The sequence below is a fragment of the Bos taurus genome, chromosome 13, assembly GCF_002263795.3.
Source record: "Bos taurus isolate L1 Dominette 01449 registration number 42190680 breed Hereford chromosome 13, ARS-UCD2.0, whole genome shotgun sequence".
Taxonomy (NCBI): domain Eukaryota; kingdom Metazoa; phylum Chordata; class Mammalia; order Artiodactyla; family Bovidae; genus Bos; species Bos taurus.
The window spans coordinates 6,683,114-6,701,540 of record NC_037340.1 but is presented as its reverse complement, the minus strand read 5'-3'; the positions used below and the strand labels follow the sequence as shown (position 1 = coordinate 6,701,540).

Here is an 18,427-nt window from a genome sequence, read left to right as displayed (position 1 = left end):
GATTCTTTACCACTGAGCCACCAGGGAAGCCCCACTTTTTTTTTTTTTTTTTAAATGGATTTTATTTTTCAGAGCAGTTTTGAGTTCACGGCAAAACTGAGCAGAGGGTATAGAGTTTTCCCATATGCTGTCTGCATCACACAGGCATAAGCTCCCCCCTTGTCAACAATACCTACCAAAGCGGTGCATTTCTTTCAGCCAGTTGACCGCCACCGGCACGTCACCATCTAAAGCCCGCAGTTTATACTAGAGTTCACCCTTGGCATTGTTCGTGAAACTGAGCAGGGCCTTGTGGGGCTCCTGGGCACAAAAGCCTTTCTGTCCCCTGTTTCTTGTTTCTAGGGAATAGGCTTCAGCCTTCATAACTTTTCCTGAGTTCCAAAGTGTTAGCCACTCGGTCGTGTCTGACTTGTTGTGACCCCATGGACTGTAGCCTGCCAAGCTGCTGTGTCCATGGGATTCTCCAGGCCAGAATACTGGAGTGGGTTGCCATGCCCTTCTCCAGGGGATCTTCCCGACCCAGGGAGCAAACCCAGATCTCCTGCGTTGCAGGCAGATTCTTTACCATCTGAGCCACCAGGGAGCCCATAAGCTGCTAATCAGGGAAGGGACGGGGTGCAGGGAAGAGCAGTCAAGAGACAACAGAGCAGCCTTGGGGCCGGGTTCTGGTTCTGCCTCAAGCGACACACACAGTGTCTTTGAGCTCTTCTGCAGACTTAAAACCCCCAGGTGGAGGATGTTAAATACTTGATGACACATTCTTCATTCCCGAGGTCACAGAGTGATGACCTCATCAGGAGACCACCTGAGGCCAGAATACAGGCCCTGCACACACACCCTGACCCCCAGAACCCTGCCTTGGAACCACTGCTGTAAAACTCCTCACCAAATCCCCCCAGGTTGGGACCCACAGTTTTCAGGGCATTATCCCCTTGCGTCCCACTTTGCCTGGCAAAGCGATAGAGCTATTCCTTTCTACTCCATCCAAAACTCTGTCTCTGAGATTCAGTCTAGCACCAGTGCTCAGGGGCTGAGTTTCATCATCATACACTCTATGGGTTTGGACAAATGCATAATGACGTGTACCTGTCATTATAATACATACTACTTTTTTTTTTTTGCCCTAAAATATCCGCTGTGCTTCACCTGTTTATCCATCTCTCCACCCAACTGCTGGCATCCAGGGATCTTTTAGCTGTTTTCATAGTTCTGCCTTTTCCAGAACATTATATAGCTGGAATCATATGCTATGTGATGTTTTCAGATTGGCTTCTTTCAGTTAGTAAAATGCATTTAGATTTTCTCTGTGTCTTTTCATGACTATAGCTCATTTCTTTTTAGTGCTACTATTCCACTGTCTGAATGCACCACCAGTTTTGCTGATTGAAAGACACTTTGGTTGCTTCCCAGTTTTGGCAATTATACATAAAGATGCTACAAACATCTGTGTGCAGGGTTTTGAGAGAACAGAAGTTTTCAGCTCCTTTGGGTAAATACCAAGGAGCAAGATTGCTGGATTTTATGGTAAGAGTATGTTGGTAAGAAACCACAAAACTGCCATCTAAAGTGATGGGACCACTTTGCATTCCCACCACCAGTGAGTGGGAGCTCTGGGTTCCTGCACATTCTCACCAGCACTTACTGTTGTCAGTGTTCCAGATTTCAGCCTTCTAATAGGTGTAGTGGTATCTCATTGTTTTAATTTGCATTTTCTCTGATGGCATACGATGTGAAGCATCCTTTCCCGTGCTTATTTTTATCTGCACAGCTTCTTTGGTAAGGTGTATGTTAAGGTCTTTGGCCTATTTTTTAAATTCAGTTGTTTGTTTTCTTATTGTTGAGTTCTAAGCGTTCTCCTCCTTGCATCTTTTAGATAGCAGTGCTTTATCAGATCTTTTGCAAGTATTTCCCCCAGTCTGTGACTTGCCTTCTAACACTCTAGATATTCTCTTGCAGAGCTGAAGTTCTTAATTTTAATGAAGTCCATCTTATTTGTGCTTTTCACAAGGTCATTCTGAATGGATGCTTTCAGATTTTAACAACACGAAGATCATAGAGTCATCTTCTCTTACTTAAGTTTGCAAGTTAATTCCAGTATTTTCTTAGAGTAATTGCTTGTTAAAGTTATTGCCATTGACGGTGAGTCCAGCCCTCTGACCCCATAAGCTGAGGTGGTAGTCACATCATTTACTAATTCAGGACTTGGGCAACTTAGTTGCTGCTCTCTGCCTCAGTTTCCTTGGGTATAAAATTAACACAATGATAGCACACTGCTCACAAAGCCTCAATGTGAATTACTAGAAATAGTACTTGTAAAGTGTCTGACACATAGTGGGCACCCATTGGGTTGCTCTTGTCCTCAGGAGGAGCTTAGGAGGAAATGGTAGCACTGGGGCCTCATTTGAGAAATTGGGAGCCCTCTGTGTTGACTCAGGAAGGAGGCATATGGGTGTCATACCCAGTACATGGATGGATGCCCTCAAAATTCTAGAACCTTCTTCTTACCTTTTAAAATGTTGTAAGTTGGTAACACAAACACACTAAAAACCTGACATGTCACAAACAGCCATTTTTTGTTCTGGAACCGAGTTTGGCAGGATCCAGAGTTCACACTGAACACTTTGCAAACACTCTAGGCAGCTAATTAGTCATCTTTGCTGGCGCTGGTCTAGCTGATGTTAGGAGTCTGTCCACCTGGTTTATATTTCTTCCTCAAAGATTAATGACTCAGCAATACTGCTGATTCCAGGAGTTAATGCAGGGCACACAAGAGTTCTAGAGAAAACTCAGTTTTTATAAAGAGTGATATTCATCCACAATAAGTTTTCATTTTCTCAATGTGACAAAATTTGAATTGAATCTTTCCCCATAGTGGTATTTTGAGTTTGGTTTGTACTTGAAAAGGCTATCTATGTTATTAAAATTGCTGTCAAAGAATACTGTGCCAAAAATGATGAAAAAACAAACAAACAAACCTAAGAACAGTATTTTCTTCTTGAGTGGAAGGTCATGTTTTCTTTTGGTTTCAATAGAGGGGAAAAACAAAACAAAACAAAACTAAAATACAACTGTAGGTAAAAATAATTTCACTTGTTAATTGAAATCTCTCTGCAGGGATTTGGATTATTCTTAAACCAGTAAGCCAATGAATAATCTCTTTATATCTTTTTGTTACATAATGTATTAGCTAAGTGACAAGACTCCTTTTTTAAATCTCCCTCTCACCACCTTCTCCTCTGTGTTTAAACCATATTACCCACTGGCATGACTGGGAATTAAGCCACTGGTTTGCCAACTTACATGGTGGAAAAATCTCCTTGGTGGGCCCAGAGTATAATCCAAGAGAAGAAAGGTGGAAAGAGAGGAGAAAAAAAAAAAGGAGCTGAAATTAATTAAAAATCAGGTAACTACTGTTTTCTTTTCCTTTGTCTTTATTCATTTATACCATAGGGATAGAGGTTAGACTTTACTACTGAAGTTCTCAGTTCTTAAACTTACATTATTTGGGTCAAGAGAATGGCTTATATTCTTAGAGACAATGGCATGCTGAGATTCCAACATTTGTTTATATATGTAGTTTTGGATATGACTAGATAGTATTTCTTGATTAATTTTATTTAGAAAATTTAGGCTCCAGCTATACTGGTTTATATCCAAGGTTATTTTGGACCCATCTCCCATTTCTAATGTTTCCTTGGTGGCTCAGGCAGTAAAGAAACTGCCCACAGTGTAGGAGACCCAGATGAGATCCCTGGGTCAGAAGACCCCCTGGAGAAGGGAATGGATATCCACTCCAGTATTCTTGCCTGGAGAATTCCAGGGACAGACGAGCCTGGCAGGCTACAGTCCATGGTGTTGCAAAGAGTTGGACATGACTGAGAGACTAACACTTTTCACTTTCCCTGACTGTAGTGTATATTTGAATGATTTTAAAACTTCTCGACCACCATGAATGGACTACTGGGCTTCCCAGAAACACAAAACTAGAAGAGAACGACTTTAAAAATAAGGAAAATGCAGATGAGAACATCAAAACAATACTATTGTACTTCTGAACCCCAGATCATGGAACTCTAGACTTCGATCTCGCTATTTTACAGATAAAGAAACTAAGCCCTAAATGGGTTGATGAGGAAGGTCAAATGGATGCCTCTGCATTTTCCACGTTCACTTCATCGGATGCAGGCACATGGGCAGACTCTTTGGTTATTGGGTCTCTATCCCTGCAGAGCCACCTGGTTTGAATCCCAGTTCTGCTTTATCTCAGTTACCTTCCCTGGGGCAAGTTATCTAGATCTTGGAACCTGAGTGCCTCCATCCTCACAATACCCTCAAGAGTACTGGAGGTGCCCCCCACATGAAATGTTTAATGCGTCAATGCGTAGGCTCTTGATAAATGCGTACTTTGTCCTCTGACACCCATTCTCCAGGTGTCAGATAGCTTCACCATGCAGATGGCTTACTGTTTTCTGAACTGTGTCTTCCTCAACTGAAAATAAATTTAATGATGAAGACTGCTACCTTTGATTGTGGGTTTACTCTGGGCTGGGCTTCTGCCAAGCACTGGCATGTATGATCTCATTTAATTTTTACAAAGGAATTCTATGAAGGACACATAGCTATAGGCAACAACACAGGATCTGTGCCCACGTCCAGGCCTCCCTCCAAATCCTGACTCCCCTGTCTTCTCTATATACATATTAATATTTTCATGATCTATGGATGGTGGTAGTACCATTGCTATTACTACTATTATTATACCTGCTGTTGTGGAGTTTATTGACTTCTAGGATTTGGTATCTAGACTTTTCTACCTTGATAACTACCTTGAGACTGATTTGGCTAACTACTCTTTTGGGAGTTTTGAAAAAATTGATTTATGTGAGCTGTCTGTGGTAGGGGGACTTTGCCCATGGGGCAAACCACAGACAGAAATTGAAAAGATCTGAGAGTGAAAATTCTAAGGAAGATTCACGTGGATGTTAACAAGGTATACACCCATAATACATCTCTGGGAAGTAGCGGTGCATTTGTTGATTGCTGATTTTGCTGATATCAGGTAGGACCCAGCCCCAGCATAGCCATTACCAAGGGGTTTCTTTCTGTAACTGATGGGACTATTTGACAGTGAAATGCCGGTGGTCCGCTTAATTCAGCCATAATCAAAGTACTCAGAACACACAACTTCCATTTAGTGGAGCTGAGTTCTGTTTGTTTGCAGTTGGGTTCTGTTATTCTGCTTCAGGGAGATGCCCATCTCTGGCTCAGCTGATCCACCCTCCCACCAGTCCAGGCCTGACTGACAGGTGTTTAGATAAGGGCTCTCCTCCCAGGCTGGCATCTGGCATAGATCTCACAGGGAGAAAGACCCAAGTTGGAGGTCGTGACAGCCTGAGAGTCAAATCGAGATTATTTCCTAAAAGTCGCAAGTTCCAGGCCTGTGGTTGGTTACATGAGTCTAGAGCAGGGCTTCTCACCCTCGTTACCGTTGGCATGTTGAGCATGTTGCAGGGTCCACCCCGTGTGCTGTAAGGGGGTTGGCATCATCCCTGGCCTCTGCCCACCTGGGGCCAGCAGTGCTCTGTTGTGGCTGTGACAACTGACAATTGACAGGTATGCTCGGGTGGTGCCCTTGGGAACGGGAAGAAATGCTGCTCCTGATGGCAGACTTCCTTCGCAACCACATTCCCTCTTGTTGGGAATTTAAGCCCTCACTCCCTTCCTTGAAATATTGTTTATCTTTCCATAATTATATCATTGGAAGTATCACCCTTGATTCTTCTGACTTTAGGACTGAGCATTGATTTAGTCATGAGCAACTTCGTTGACTCATGGATTAGGGCATCCGACAGAAGCCGGGTTTGGGGCAATTTTGACTTTAGTAACAATCATCAATTTGGAGAATGAAGCAAATTCAATTGCAACCCTCAGTATGAAAGCGCAGTTCTGACCGGCTTAGAGGATGTTGTGTCTGCTCAGCCCACAAGCTGAGAGAAGACTGAACATGTCTTCAGATGCAAAAACCATCTCCTCTTCCCAGCTCTGAATCAAGAATTGCGCTCCGGGTTAGCCTTACCTTGAGGAAAATGTGCAGGCCTTTTGTGTTCTGATGCCAACTATTGGCCAAGTTCAAGGAGCAACTAGACTTTGGGTGCACTGTTGAATTAGGCGCAGCTGAGCTCCCATCAGCGGTACCTACTTTCTTGCCTTTGTCGTAAAGGCAAAGAGCGTTCTGAAGTTGAGTAACCCAGCCCCAGAGGTCTTTGAAACTGTGGGGCAGCCGAGGGTAGTGGGAGGAATCAATGCAAGCTAGCACCATTAGTCATTTCTGAAGACACTTTCTCCAGTACACCAGCCTCTGAGGTGCTGCACCGTAGGTATGGTCATGGACAGGTCAGGTGAGCCAACCCCTGACAGCTCACATTGGTGGCTTTGGCTCAGGTCCCTTCCTCTCCCCTTTATCTCATTCGTTTGTCTCTTTCACTAGGAGAGGTCAGCCTTGCCCCACTTGTCAGCTTGCTGTGCGCCTCAGTGTGTGAACAGGTCTCTGGTTGTTCACCTACCTGTAGATGCCCTCCACTAGGATGAGAATCTTTCTCCAAGCTCTCCGGGTTCGAGGCTGGCCGTAGATGACTGCATCTCTCAGGAGCTTCTCTAGGCTCTGCACGTCTTTAAATAATACAAAAAATTTGGAGTCATGAAAGGGTTTTTCTTTTCTTCCTTCTTTTTTTTTTTTAATTATGGAGTAGGAGTCAGATATTTTACACTCAGGCTTGGGCCTGAATTTTCAGAGAGCAAAGCTGGAATCAGAGAACAACTGGAGGGGAGAGAGCAGTCTATTTCTTAGTAAAATTTAACTCTGACAAGATGAGAAGTTGGGTTTCCAAGCAGGGAGAATAAGCCTCTAGTGGAGGTATTGATACGTGGTTTCACAAGCTCTTCCATGGCGCCTTTTAGAGATTGAAAAAACGCACGAAATGCATTTCTTAGGCTGAAGATTTGTTGCCAGGTTAAAGCTAGCCTGGAGAGATGTCATCATCTAACACTCACCAGTCGATCCTTTAGGCACCATCTTGGGAGAGTTTAGCTGGGTTTGCTGGAGTGGCAGCGTGTTTGGCCGGCAGGGGTCTCACTGCCTAGGCTTTGGGGGGTGGGTGAATGGATGCGGCGTGGAGGCCACATTCTGGAGTAAAGCGGTCCCAGGTTTGCTTCAAAACTTTAAGGCAGTGTCATTTTCATGTCACTTATCTACCAGGGGGGCTCAGACTTCAGACAATATGAAGCATCGTCTGGGGACCTGGTTAACGTGCACACCCCGTCTCACCCTAGAGGTTCTGGACTAGTTGGCATGGGAGGGGGTCCACAAGTCTGGTGCGTGGGGTCTTGAGACCCCTGGATCCATCACCCAAAGCCAATCCTTTTTTTTTTTTTTCAATGAAAATTCTCTACTTTGATTTTAACATTTTTAAATTAACTTTTTAACTGAAGTATAGCTGATTTACAATGCTGTGTTAGTTTCTGCTGTATAGCAAAATGAATCAAGCATACATATACACGTATCCACTGTTATCTAGACTCCATTCCTATACAGCAGATCTGTATTTTGAGCTACATTTTCCAACCACAGTTTAGAAAAATGCGTAATGACCTCAAACCCAGCATTTCCAAGGTAGAACTTGCGGCAGGTGCTATTATTGGCCCTAATTCCTACCCTCCGCACATTCGAGTCCTTTGACATGTAAGCTCACAGCCCTCCCACTAAAGAGGTGGAGGATGTTTTCCTGCTTCTGACTTGGGTTCAGCCAATGACTTGGTTTGGCTAATAGGATCCAGGGAAGAGACAGCAGGCGAGTTCTGAGTATGGCCTGAAGACACCTTCCGTGTTTCTGCTTTTCCTCTTGTGCTTCTGCCAGTAACAGGAAAAGAACACTCCCAGGGCTAGCCCAGCTGGTCCCAGGAGGGGCCCAAGTAGGACAGTTAGCCCAGCCCATCTTCAGTCACGTGTGAAAAATCAGGGGATATTTACTGGGTGCTACTGAGGGTTCGAGGCTGTTTGTTGCAGGAACAGCAAATGAACGCAGCCTCCCAAAGGCCCTTCCTAACCTAGCTCCTGGCTATCTTCCTGATATTATTTCTCAATATTCTTCAACACACAGCCTCTCATCTGTCTTACACACTTTCCCTGTCTTGTCTGTTTGGAGAACATCCACCCATCACGCAAGACTCCACTAGAGCTCTTTTGGCCAATACAGCAGGCTTTCTTTCTTCCTTGTGTCCTTAATGATTTATATATATAAATTGCCTTCTCCAGTTATACATATATGCATTCCTTTTTATAATCTTTTCCATTATGGTCTATCAGGCTGTTGAACATAGTCTCCTGTGCGCTACAGTGGGACTTTGTTGTTTAAGACGATGTGGTAAACATACACAATGGAATACTACTCAGCTGTAATAATGCCATTTGCAGCAACATGGATGGATGTAGAGATTAGCATATTAAGTGAAGTAAGTCAGACAAAGACAAATGCCATATGACATCACTTATGTGTGGAATCTAAAAAGCAACAGAAATGAACTTATCCAGAAAACAGATACAGTCTCGTCTATTCTATTTTTAAGCACTCATCACATTGCTCATTATTTGAGTTCACGTCTATCCTCCAGGGAAGGCAGGGACCTTATCTTATTCATCCTTTTAGCCTAGTCCTAATGCTCAGTGTTCAACTTCACTTTCACTTCACTTTCATGCATTGGAGAAGGAAATGGCAACCCACTCCAGTGTTCTTTCCTGGAGAATCCCAGGGACGGGGGAGCCTGGTGGGCTTCCGTCTATGGGGTCGCACAGAGTCGGACACGACTGAAGTGACTTAGCAGCAGCAGCAGCAGTAGCAGCAATGCTGTGTCAGAGCTAATTTGATATGTAATAGTTGAATCCTTTATCTTTTCACAGAAAGGATTGTAGACCAGGAAACAGGAAAGGGAATGACACTTTGGGATATAAATATGAATTATCAGTAAGGACAGTTTCCTCATGCTTGCAGTAGTATTTCTTTAAGTAACTGTCTTTTTAGCTTTTGTTTTTTGTTTTTTTTTTTCTAATTTTATTTTATTTTTAAACTTTACATAATTGTATTAGTTTTGCCAAATATCAAAATGAATCCGCCACAGGTATATATGTGTTCCCCATCCTGAACCCTCCTCCTTCCTCCCTCCCCATACCATCCCTCTGGGTCGTCCCAGTGCACTAGCCCCAAGCATCCAGTATCATGCATCGAACCTGGACTGGCAACTCGTTTCTTACATGATATTTTACATGTTTCAATGCCATTCTCCCAAATCTTCCCACCCTCTCCCTCTCCCACAGAGTCCATAAGACTGTTCTATACATCAGTGTCTCTTTTGCTGTCTCGTACACCGGGTTATTGTTACCATCTTTCTAAATTCCATATATATGCGTTAGTATATTGTATTTATGTTTTTCCTTCTGGCTTACTTCACTCTGTATAAAGACAGGCAGATACATCTGAGTCATGACCTAAGATGCAGTATGTTTCTGCATCATTGATCACTAGAGGGCAGCCAAGGAAACAAAAAGCAGCTTTCTTTGAGAATTTCAGGGATAACAGCCCTTCACTTTTATTGACTTTTTGCTTTCAGCTGGGCTCCTAAAGTGTTGAAGGAACCCTTGTGCTTGGAGAAACCAGCTCCCTTTCCTGTAAGCCGCTGAAGGCCAGTTAGTCTTGGAAGAGAATAAAGAGATGATGATTCAGAGAATAAAGAGATGATGAGTCTAAGCAGAACTGTTTAAAGGGCTTTTCCTCCTGGGACTTGGAATTTACAAGTCTTTATACAGAAATAATACATGATGAATGTGATTCCAGTAATAAAAGAAAACCCAAGTGAACTAAATTATAAGTCATTTAAAAATCAATATTCTCCCAGTAGTTAGTTGCCTAGGGAAGAGATGGGAGATTGCAAAGAGGCAAACTTCTGGAGAAGAATAGAATGATGACTGCTCTCCTAGTGGGGATATCACCACTGTAGATGAACATCAAATTTTATCACACTCTATATTTGTAATGGAAAAAAATCGGTATTCTAAGCTTTTGAAAAACCTGCACATGCCTAGATTATCATACTCTTCATGGAGAAGGAAATGGCAACCCACTCCAGTATTCTTGCCTGGAGAATCCCAGGGACGGAGGAGCCTAGTGGGCTGCCGTCTATGGGGTCGCACAGAGTCGGACACGACTGAAGCAACTTAGCAGCAGCAGCAGCAGCAGCAGCATGCAGTCAAAAAGGTCACATACATCTTAGAGGCTGAGTTTGGGGGTTTAAGTCAACACCGCTAAGGAAAAGAAACGTTTCCATCCATTCTTCTAATATCAGACAGCCTGCAAATGCCATCGATGTGTTTGCCACATTTTGCAGACAGCAGGGTACTCATCGTGTTTGTCATGAATAGACAGCTCTTTGGGGAGAAGTTTTTAGCAGAACTTGAGAAGACCCCTGGTGTCCACCCACCATCCTCGCGCAAAGGGAGAATCAGTCAGTCATGTTTCCCCCTTGGGGGATAAACTAGCTAACCTCTTTACAGAATCACTGAGGCTAGACACAGAGAGGTATGACCTCACTCACTGTAGGATTCTGGACCCATGGTAACATCTGGTAACATGGTAACATTCTGATTCTCAGGTTCTTACTGTATAATTCTACAGTGTGGGTTACAGACCTGTAGGATTCAGGGGATTATGGCTTATGTGTTTCAGCAAATCATGTGCTAACATCTGCAAGGGATTTTTGAATAATAATACTTATTAAAGTACTTATACTCACATTATGTTAATCCCTATGACACCTCTGAGAAGTAGGCAAGAACAATTAGGTTTTGGCTGTTTTCAGATAAGCAAACTAAAGTCAGAAGTTTGTCAAACCAATAAAACCCAAAACAAAGCCAAAAAAAAAGATTCAGACTAAACAAATCAGTTTCTGGTCAGAGTATAAAAAAAAACTTGAGTTAGGGAAATTAAAAGAGTACATTTGACACTGTCCAGGTGCACCCACACGGTGCTATCGTACTGTGATGTTACAAAGTCATAATGACACACTGTGGACTTGCAATCATCACAACGTTGAGTAACAACAATGCCTGAGATGTTATTCACCACCACACCTGGCTCGTCAAGGCGGGTTCCTTTGGTTTGTGACAGGATGAGAGAAGGGAGCTGGCATGGTGGGTGATGAGATGTAGCCTGGGGGCTACATTCTGGCTCGAAGCTGCCCTAGTTTGTCACCAGTTAAGGAATTAGTAAATCCCAGGAAGAGCCCATCTTTGTGCCCAAAGCGCCAACCAGCTTTAGGTGGCAATGACTGTCTGTGTCAGCTCCTGCACCTGTTTTTGAATTCAAAGCCCTGATAATATCAGCAGGCTTCTGGGATCTACACGGACACTGAGAAGAGAGCCCAAGTCAAAGACGATTGCAAAGAAGCCGTAATCATCTCAGAAGGCAGGTTCGGTGTAATTCAAAGAGCCTCTTCCTAGAGATTAGAACTGGGTCCCTGGCCTCTTTTTAACTCCCTTGTACAGTGCCGACGGTTTCTCCTGCCATGGCCGCCTCTTTCCTCATCTCTTGTGCAACTGAGCTTTTGTTGAGACAGGAGAACTTTGTCCCCAGCCATCCCTCACTGCCCCGCCCTGCTGGCTCATCCCGGGCCGCAGTGGGGGCCGCATGGAAGGCTGTGCTTCCCAGACGCTGCCCAGTGTGCTGGCAATTCACCTCCACCCCCCAGAGCTCCAGGAAACCTGCCTGCAGTGCATTTGGATACATCCTCTGGCTCCCTGCTCTGTGGGATGCTTGCCCAAATCTTTTCATGCCTACAGACAAAAAATACTCAGCAGCTCAATAGCTGCTTCTTAAGTGAAAAGATGGTTGGATGATGAAGAAATGCTACTTGTTTCTCTTTCTAATTCTTCCGCCCACCCATCCCCTAACCCCCCGCCCCACGTCCTTGGGTGCCTGCAGAGACACTCAGTGGCTTCCTCCAATATTGAGCCCAAATGTGAACTATCAAGCAACAGATACTTAAAGCAACTGTGACTGATGATAAATTATTCTTACTTTAAAAAAAAAGACTTTGTGTGTGTGTGTGTGGACCATTTTTAAAGTCTTTATTCAATCTGTTACAATATTGCTTCTGTTTTAAGTTCTGGTGAAGATCCACAGGGCATGTGGATCTTAACTCCCGGACCAGGTACGGAACCTGCACCACCTGCATTGGAAGGGGAAGTCTTAACCACTGAACCTCCAGGGAAGTTCCCTAGTCTTACTTATAAGACGGTTTGGGGGGACTGCTCCCTTGTGTAGCCTTTGGGGGAAACATGATCATAATGGCCACTTCTGGCAAGCAAAGCAAATGTTCTTCTCAAGTCACATTTATGGAGTCTCCTCCGCAAGATCGGTGAGGGCATTTCTGATGTCCTGGAGAAGTGATGCCTTTGCAAAGCAGTTTGGTTACATACTTTGGTTCAGGTCTTCTGGATGGATCTATAAATATGGGGCAGGTATCACGTGGCCTTTTGTAAGTCAAAGAAGCAAGGTGAGGTTCCTGGAAGAGGGCAAAGGACAGCAGGGAGGAGAGGAGTTCGTTGAGGTTTGAGGGTGTGCTGGTTGCTGGAGGCAGGGGAGAGGGTCATTGCAGAACTGTCTGGCCTTGGGGACATGAGATGAGCAGACAGAGTCTGCATAAAGGGACAGGGTGTCCCATGCACTCAGGTTCGGGGCCTGATACAGCAGGGAGGTCTTGGATCCTCAGGCAAGGGCCTGTGGGAATAGACTGAGTGGGATCCTTGGGTGAGTGGGATCAGGGCAGGAAGGTGAGCCTTGACTCGGGAGCAATGTGGGAGCCTGAGTCAGCACCTAGATGCTATGTTTCAGGTCGTGGGGCAGCCAAAGGTGCCCAGTGAGTGCTGCCTGCCTCCGCCTGACCCAGCTGCCCTGACCCGGGAGAGTTGCATAAGAGATGGAAGCCGCAGCCTATTGCGTACATCACCCTTCCATCGGGGGAGGCATGGAGTGGAAAGGAGGTCTAAGTTCATTGTGTTTCAAAGGGGAACTCTGAACTCAGACCCCTCCTTGATTTACATCTCATCTCTGCCTCTTTCCAGCTCTGTCTCTGAACAAGTCACCTCACCACCACGTGCCTTTTTGCTTCATCTGGAGCAAGGGGCAATTGGTAGGTGTCTTGTTATGTAGCTGAGGTTGAAATGAGTGCGTGCATGTGAAAGTTTCATTCCAGCAAGGGTTCAATACTCTTACTGTTAAAAGGTATAGAGGCAATTGCTTTATTTATTAAAGTGAAAATCTAGTTCAAGAGCCTGGAGATCTAAAAGGCTGTGGCTTGTAAAGTAACCTAAGTGATGTTTATAGGTTTGACCTTCCACTCAAATGACACTCGTGAGCCCTCAGAAGAGGCAGGGCCCCGAGTGTTCCCACAGACACTGCATCCTTTGTTCCCCGTCCTCGTGGCCTGTGAATGCCTCTAGAAAGAATCCCGGGTCTTCCTCTCAACTTTTTTTTTCCCCAAACCACTCCAAATTCTTGGCCTGCCCATTCCTCTGACCTCATGCAACTCTCCTAGTTGAAAAGACTGCTTCTCCTCTTCAAGACCAGCTCAAGAAGCCCTTTGTGACTCGCTCGAGTATGGAGCTTACGCACACCTCTCTGCTCCAGGTGTGGCCTAGTGCCTGGAACAGCAGCATCACCTGGGAGCTTGTTAAAAAGGCAGATGCTCAGGCCCCTGCCCAGATCTGAGTCTGGACTCTGCATTTTAACAAATCGCCACACAGTGCTTCCTTGTACATTAAAGTCTGCTGCTGCTGCTGCTAAGTCGCCTCAGCCGTGTCTGACTCTGTGCGACCCCCGTCGAGGGCAGAGGGCAGCCCACTAGGCTCCTCCATCCCTGGGATTCTCCAGGCGAGAACACTGGAGTGGGTTGCCATTTCCTTCTCCAATGCAAGAAAGTGAAAAGTGAAAGTAAAGTCCCTCAGTCATGCCCGACTCTTAGCGACCCCATGGACTGCAGCGTACCAGGCTCCTCCATCCATGGGATTTTCTAGGCAAGAGTACTGGAGTGGGGTGCCATTGCCTTCTCCGTCATTAAAGTCTAGGAAACATTATCCTAGAATCTACATCCTATGCATTTACCAGTAAAGTGAGCAGGTTCAGAAAAAGCAAAAACAAAACTCAGTTCTGATTATTTCCACAGACCTCTGAAAGCAGAGGTTGACCTTTCCAGAAAGTTGAAATTCACCCAGGATTTGAGGTCCTGGAATTCTCAGGGTGATGATATACTCAGCCCAGAGGACGCATTCACTAAAGGCCTTCAGGTACCCCACGGTGCTTGGACCTATTTCCTCAACGCACCATAATCATGAAGGAGACCAAGCCTGTGGGGCCCTGGTTGGAGCTGATGCCTTGGCCAGTGCTGTGAAATGGCTGGAGAGTCTGTTTTATGGCACTGATGAGTCACAAATACAAACTAAGTGTTGGCTGTTTCCCTGGAGCTACCCGCAGTAGACGGTGCAAGGAGATATTTTTAGCATGGTGCCAGAGGCCAGACTCCAGCTTCTGGGTTAACAGGCTGCTAACAAGATAAGACATCACACTAGACTGATTTTCACATGAGAATCCATGTCTCTCTCTGGGTCCTCCATGGGGTCTGGCAGTAGCTGGACTTAGCGAGAGTGGAAGAGTATCATCCAGAGATGTCCATGCACCTGGGTCTTCTCACTGCAAACACAGGCTATTCTTTGTCCAAGAGATTTCTTTCTGGCTTCAGGAGTGTACTCAGCCTGAGTCAGGACAGCCCTCAACCAACCAACAAGCGGGAACTGGTGGGTAAATCCTGCAGCTCCCACTCTTCAGGTGGGGTGACACTGAGGCAGCTCACTCTGGTGCCCAGAGCCTCCTGGTAGACTTGCTCCCCGGTTGTCTGTAGTGGTAGACAGCACACTCTTTCCTGGCTGCCTCCCTTCCCTGTCTTCATCCCCTGCTCATCTGCCTGCATCCTGGGATCACTTCCTCAAGAAAGGACCTGCCTTCACATCATGTCTCAGGTCTGGTCCTGGGGAAAATGAACCAAGACAGGAGCAACAGACTTGGGTTTGAATTTTGACTCTCATCGTATGTTGTGTGTGTCCTTGGTCAGGTCATTCAGTCACTTTGAGCCTAGTTCTCCCTTAATAAGTGAGAATAGTGAAGAGAAATATAATCTGGATTTTTGTTAAATTTAAATGGCTGATTATATAAAAGGCTTAATACAGTGCTTAGCAGCAGTGAATGTTGAATAAATGATCGTTGGGATCTCAACATGGTTGTCCCTTGGTATCCACAAAGGACTGGTTCCAGGAACCTCTGTGGACTCACAAATCTACAGATGCTTAAGTCAGTTATATAAAATGGCATAGTGCTTGTATATAATCTATGCACATCCTCCCATATAATTTAAATCATCTCTGGATTACTTATAATACCTCAGTTCAGTTCAGTTCAGTTCAGTCGCTCAGTCAGGTCCAACTCTTTGCAACCCCATGGACTACAGCACGCCAGACTTACCTGTCCATCACCAACTCCCGGAGTTTACTCAGACTCATGTCCATTGAGACGGTGATGCCATCCCCCTTCTCCTCTTGCCCTCAATCTTTCCCAGCATCAGGGTCTTTTCAAATGAGTCAGCTCTTCGCGTCAGGTGGCCAAAGTATTGGAGTTTCAGCTTCAACATCAGTTCTTCCAATGAATATTCAGGACTGATCTCCTTTAGGATGGACTGATTGTACCTCCTTGCAGTCCAAGGGACTCTCAAGAGTCTTCTCCAACACCGCAGTTCAAAAGCATCAATTCTTTGGCGCTCAGCTTTCTTTATAATACCTAATACAATGTAAATCCTGTACAAATAGTTGCCAGCATGTGATAAAGTTTTGCTTTTTAAAAAATTTTGTTTGTTTACTTACTTATTTTTTAGCCTTGCCAGGCCTTCTTTGCTGTGCATGGACTTTCTCCAGTGGTGGCAAGCAGGAGCTACCCTCTAGTTGCTCCTCCGCATGTTGGGTCTTCCAGGACCAGGGATTGAACCTGTGTCCCCTGCATTGGCAGGCGGATTTCTAATCACTAAACCCCCAGGGAGTCCAAGTTTTGCGTTTTTAACTTTCTGGAAAATGTTTTCCTGAATAATTTCAGTCTGTGGTTGGCTGAATCTGATGACTGTGGAGCAAGCAGAAGTGGAAGGCTGACAGTAACTGTCCACATCTGCTATCTGCTGCTGCTGCTAAGTCGCTTCAGTCGTGTCTGACTCTCTGCGAGGAAGAGCTAATCCTTGGTGATAGATTCTGCTAAAAATAGACTTAAGTGTTGTTTATTTTTCCTTAGAGAATATTGCCTTCCTTTCAGAACTTTCCTTCTTTTAGTCTTTTCAGTTCCTCATTCTAATTTGGGGGATTTGCCTGGAAAATCCCAAGGACGGAGGAGCCTGGTAGGCTGCAGTCCATGGGGTCGCTAGAGTCGGACACGACTGAGCGACTTCCCTTTCACTTTTCACTTTCCTGCATTGGAGAAGGAAATGGCAGCCCACTCCAGTGTTCTTGCCTGGAGAATCCCAGGGACGGGGAAGCCTGGTGGGCTGCCGTCTCTGGGGTCGCACAGAGTCGGACAGGAACGACTGAAGCGACTTAGCAGCAGCAGCAGAGAAATGATGGGGGCTTCCCCGGCGGCGCTAGTAGTGAAAGAACCCGCCTGCCGCCGCAAGAGACAGGAAACGCGGGTTCAGTCCCTGGGTCAGGAAGATCCCTTGGAGGAGGGTGTGGCAACCCACTCCAGGATTCTTGCCTGGAGAATCCCGTGGACAGAGGAGCCTGGTGGGCTGCAGTCCACGGGGTCGCACAGAGTCGGACTTCACCTAGACGACTTAGCAGGCAGGCGGGGAAATGATGAATAGCTCAAAGTTACTGGTCAAACCCGGCCACATAGGATTCAACATTTTTATGACGGTCTGAATAGTCTTAACTATACTTCAGTTCAGTTCAGTTCAGTTCAGTCGCTCAGTCGTGTCCGACTCTTTGCGACCCTATGAATCGCAGCACACCAGGCCTCCCTGTCCATCACCAGCTCCCGGACTTCACTCAGACTCACGTCCAGGTATATCTTTTTCCCATACAGAATATAAAAATTCAAGGACCCAGAACTCTGATGAATTCATAGTTACTCTAATAACAAGCAAGTATTCTCTGGTATTAATCTACATAAAAATAGGACCTCTTCTCCCTCCAAGGTCAGGACAGTACCCTTAAATGTAAGCAGAGGACACAGGTGAAGGCAAGTCCAACAAAGTGGAACACACAGTTGTGTGATACCCCACAATCCTGATGTTCAAGAACGTTCCAGTTTAGGTGGCCATTCTTTTTTCCAATGAGTCAGACTTTATTCATTTGTTCACTTCTTTCCTCTTTCCAGTAAAGAATTGCACCAGTCAGTTTTTCTTGTTCAGCAATCATGTCACCCAGTTAACAAAAATACTTTTCCCCCACGCAAACCACTATCGAGTTCTTTCTCATACTGCAATAGACTCTTCAAGCCCAAATGTAGGATTTTACATTTGTCTCAGCTACATTTGATTTTATTTGTGTGACATTATTGATATTTTAAGACAGTTTTTTTTTTTCTTTGCTCGTGAAGTGCTACATTTTCCTCTTTTCTTGAAGCCACCTTCAGTTTTGATAAATAAGCCTTCCATTTCTTCCTCAAAGCCTTGGAACATGCCCATCAGACAGGGATCAGAGAGGAAGACTTTTTCTTTTCCTATTAAATAGTAGTTTTAGTGATATAGAATCCTATTATTTTCTGTTGACCAATCACGATACAGTGGTATTAAGTGAATAATAGTTACGAAATCACAACAGTAAAAGATGTTTATCAGTTTTCACAATCAGTAGCCAGACCAAAAAAAAAAAGATAATTACAATTGCAAGCCATAACGGAAATATGATTAACCTAGCAGTATAAAATAATTACGCACAATTTGGGGGGTTAGGCGGAGTGATGTGGTAAGTGGGAGTGCACGCATGCACATGTTCTCCTCCACCCGGTCATTCTGTGTCTTTCGGTTGGTGCATTTAACCCATTTACAGTTAAGGTAATTATTGACGTGTATGATCCCATTACCATTTTCTCAATTGCTTTGGGTTTATTTTGTGTAGGTCCTTTCCTTCTCTTATGTTTCCTGCCTAGAGAAGTTCCCTTAGCATTTGTTCTAAAGCTGGTTTGGTGGTGCTGAATTCTCTCAACTTTTGCTTGCCTGGAAAGCTTTTCTTTTATCCTCCAATCTGAATGAGATTGCTGTGTAGACTATTATTGTTTGTAGATTCTTCTCTTTC

The 18,427-nt window shown here is 44.8% G+C and overlaps 1 protein-coding gene across 1 annotated transcript in view; it reads right to left on the bottom strand.

Annotated features, from left to right (window-relative positions):
* Positions 1-18,427, bottom strand: part of SPTLC3 (serine palmitoyltransferase long chain base subunit 3) — a 148,458-nt gene that overhangs the window by 46,373 nt on the left and 83,658 nt on the right. Inside the window, exon 7 of the mRNA XM_002692040.6 lies at positions 6,564-6,669. Coding sequence (XP_002692086.1) covers positions 6,564-6,669 — 106 coding nt within the window. The remainder of the gene's footprint in view (positions 1-6,563; positions 6,670-18,427) is intronic.